The sequence below is a fragment of the Perkinsus marinus genome (genome assembly GCF_000006405.1).
Source record: "Perkinsus marinus ATCC 50983 genomic scaffold scf_1104296963120, whole genome shotgun sequence".
NCBI classification, from domain to species: domain Eukaryota; phylum Perkinsozoa; order Perkinsida; family Perkinsidae; genus Perkinsus; species Perkinsus marinus.
This window is the reverse complement of record NW_003205156.1, coordinates 4,583-5,478: the sequence shown is the minus strand read 5'-3', so window position 1 is coordinate 5,478 and position 896 is coordinate 4,583. Positions and strand designations below refer to the sequence as shown.

General features: G+C 44.1%; 1 protein-coding gene across 1 annotated transcript in view; it reads left to right on the top strand.

The window, feature by feature from the left end:
* Positions 1-204: 204 nt before the first annotated feature.
* Pmar_PMAR027699 (hypothetical protein) overlaps positions 205-896 on the top strand; it is a gene marked incomplete at both ends in the record, with an annotated part of 814 nt that continues 122 nt past the window's right edge. The window contains 2 exons of the mRNA XM_002771298.1: positions 205-301; positions 335-894. Of these exons, the coding sequence (XP_002771344.1) occupies positions 205-301; positions 335-894 (657 nt within the window). The remainder of the gene's footprint in view (positions 302-334; positions 895-896) is intronic.

Genomic DNA, 896 nt, shown 5'->3' with positions numbered 1-896 from the left:
TAGCGATACTGTTATTATTATCTTCCAGTAGAACTTGTTCTTGTAATGACTACCACCACTGCAGCAGCAGCAGATTCAGTGAAAACTGCCCTCACATCATCATCAACCCTTATTACCACCACCACCACCTCAGAAGAGGAGGAGGAGGAGGAGCACCTGTCATCAGAGCAACTGTGGTATAATGTATGTGATCTCACTTCAGAGATGCCACCAGTAGTTGGTGATGGTGTATGTGAGAGGACCCCTCCTGTTAACAAGCTATATGTGTTAGATTCTATGATAAGATTAACCATTGAGGCAGGTAGGGAGTACTTCCCTTTTATGCTTATTCTAGCTGTTATATTCTATCGTGAAAGTGGCCATGGTATGCTGTTGTTATCAATACTTGCTGTGTGGGGTGCTTACCTCTTCTCGACCCGTGGTAAATACATACCTAATGGTAAGATTACACCTGGTATACGAGGAGGCGACCCTAAGGATACTACTGGCTTTGTTGGTCTTATTAACACAACTTTGAAGGAGAGGTATGATGCTAATCACCTTACACCATACGTTCTCAATGGTCATTGGGCAACAGCTTTGTTATGGCTTGTTGTGGATTACAAGAAGAAGCCTCAACTCAGACGTAGATGGTTTAAAACTGATGATACTACACCCAAGCATCCACAATCCATTGCTCTTGATTGGTGCCTTCCTGAGGGAGAGCCCAACCGAGAGGTTAAAGGTATTTACCTTGCTCTACATGGCCTTAATGGTGGCTCTGGTGAAGGATATGTAGTTGATTTGTATAATACTGCTGTCCCTCAAGGATATGCTGTGTGTACTATGATATCCCGTGGTCTTAGTGATACTCCCTGTAGTGGAGGCCCTGATGATGCTTTCTCTGGTGCTAGGGT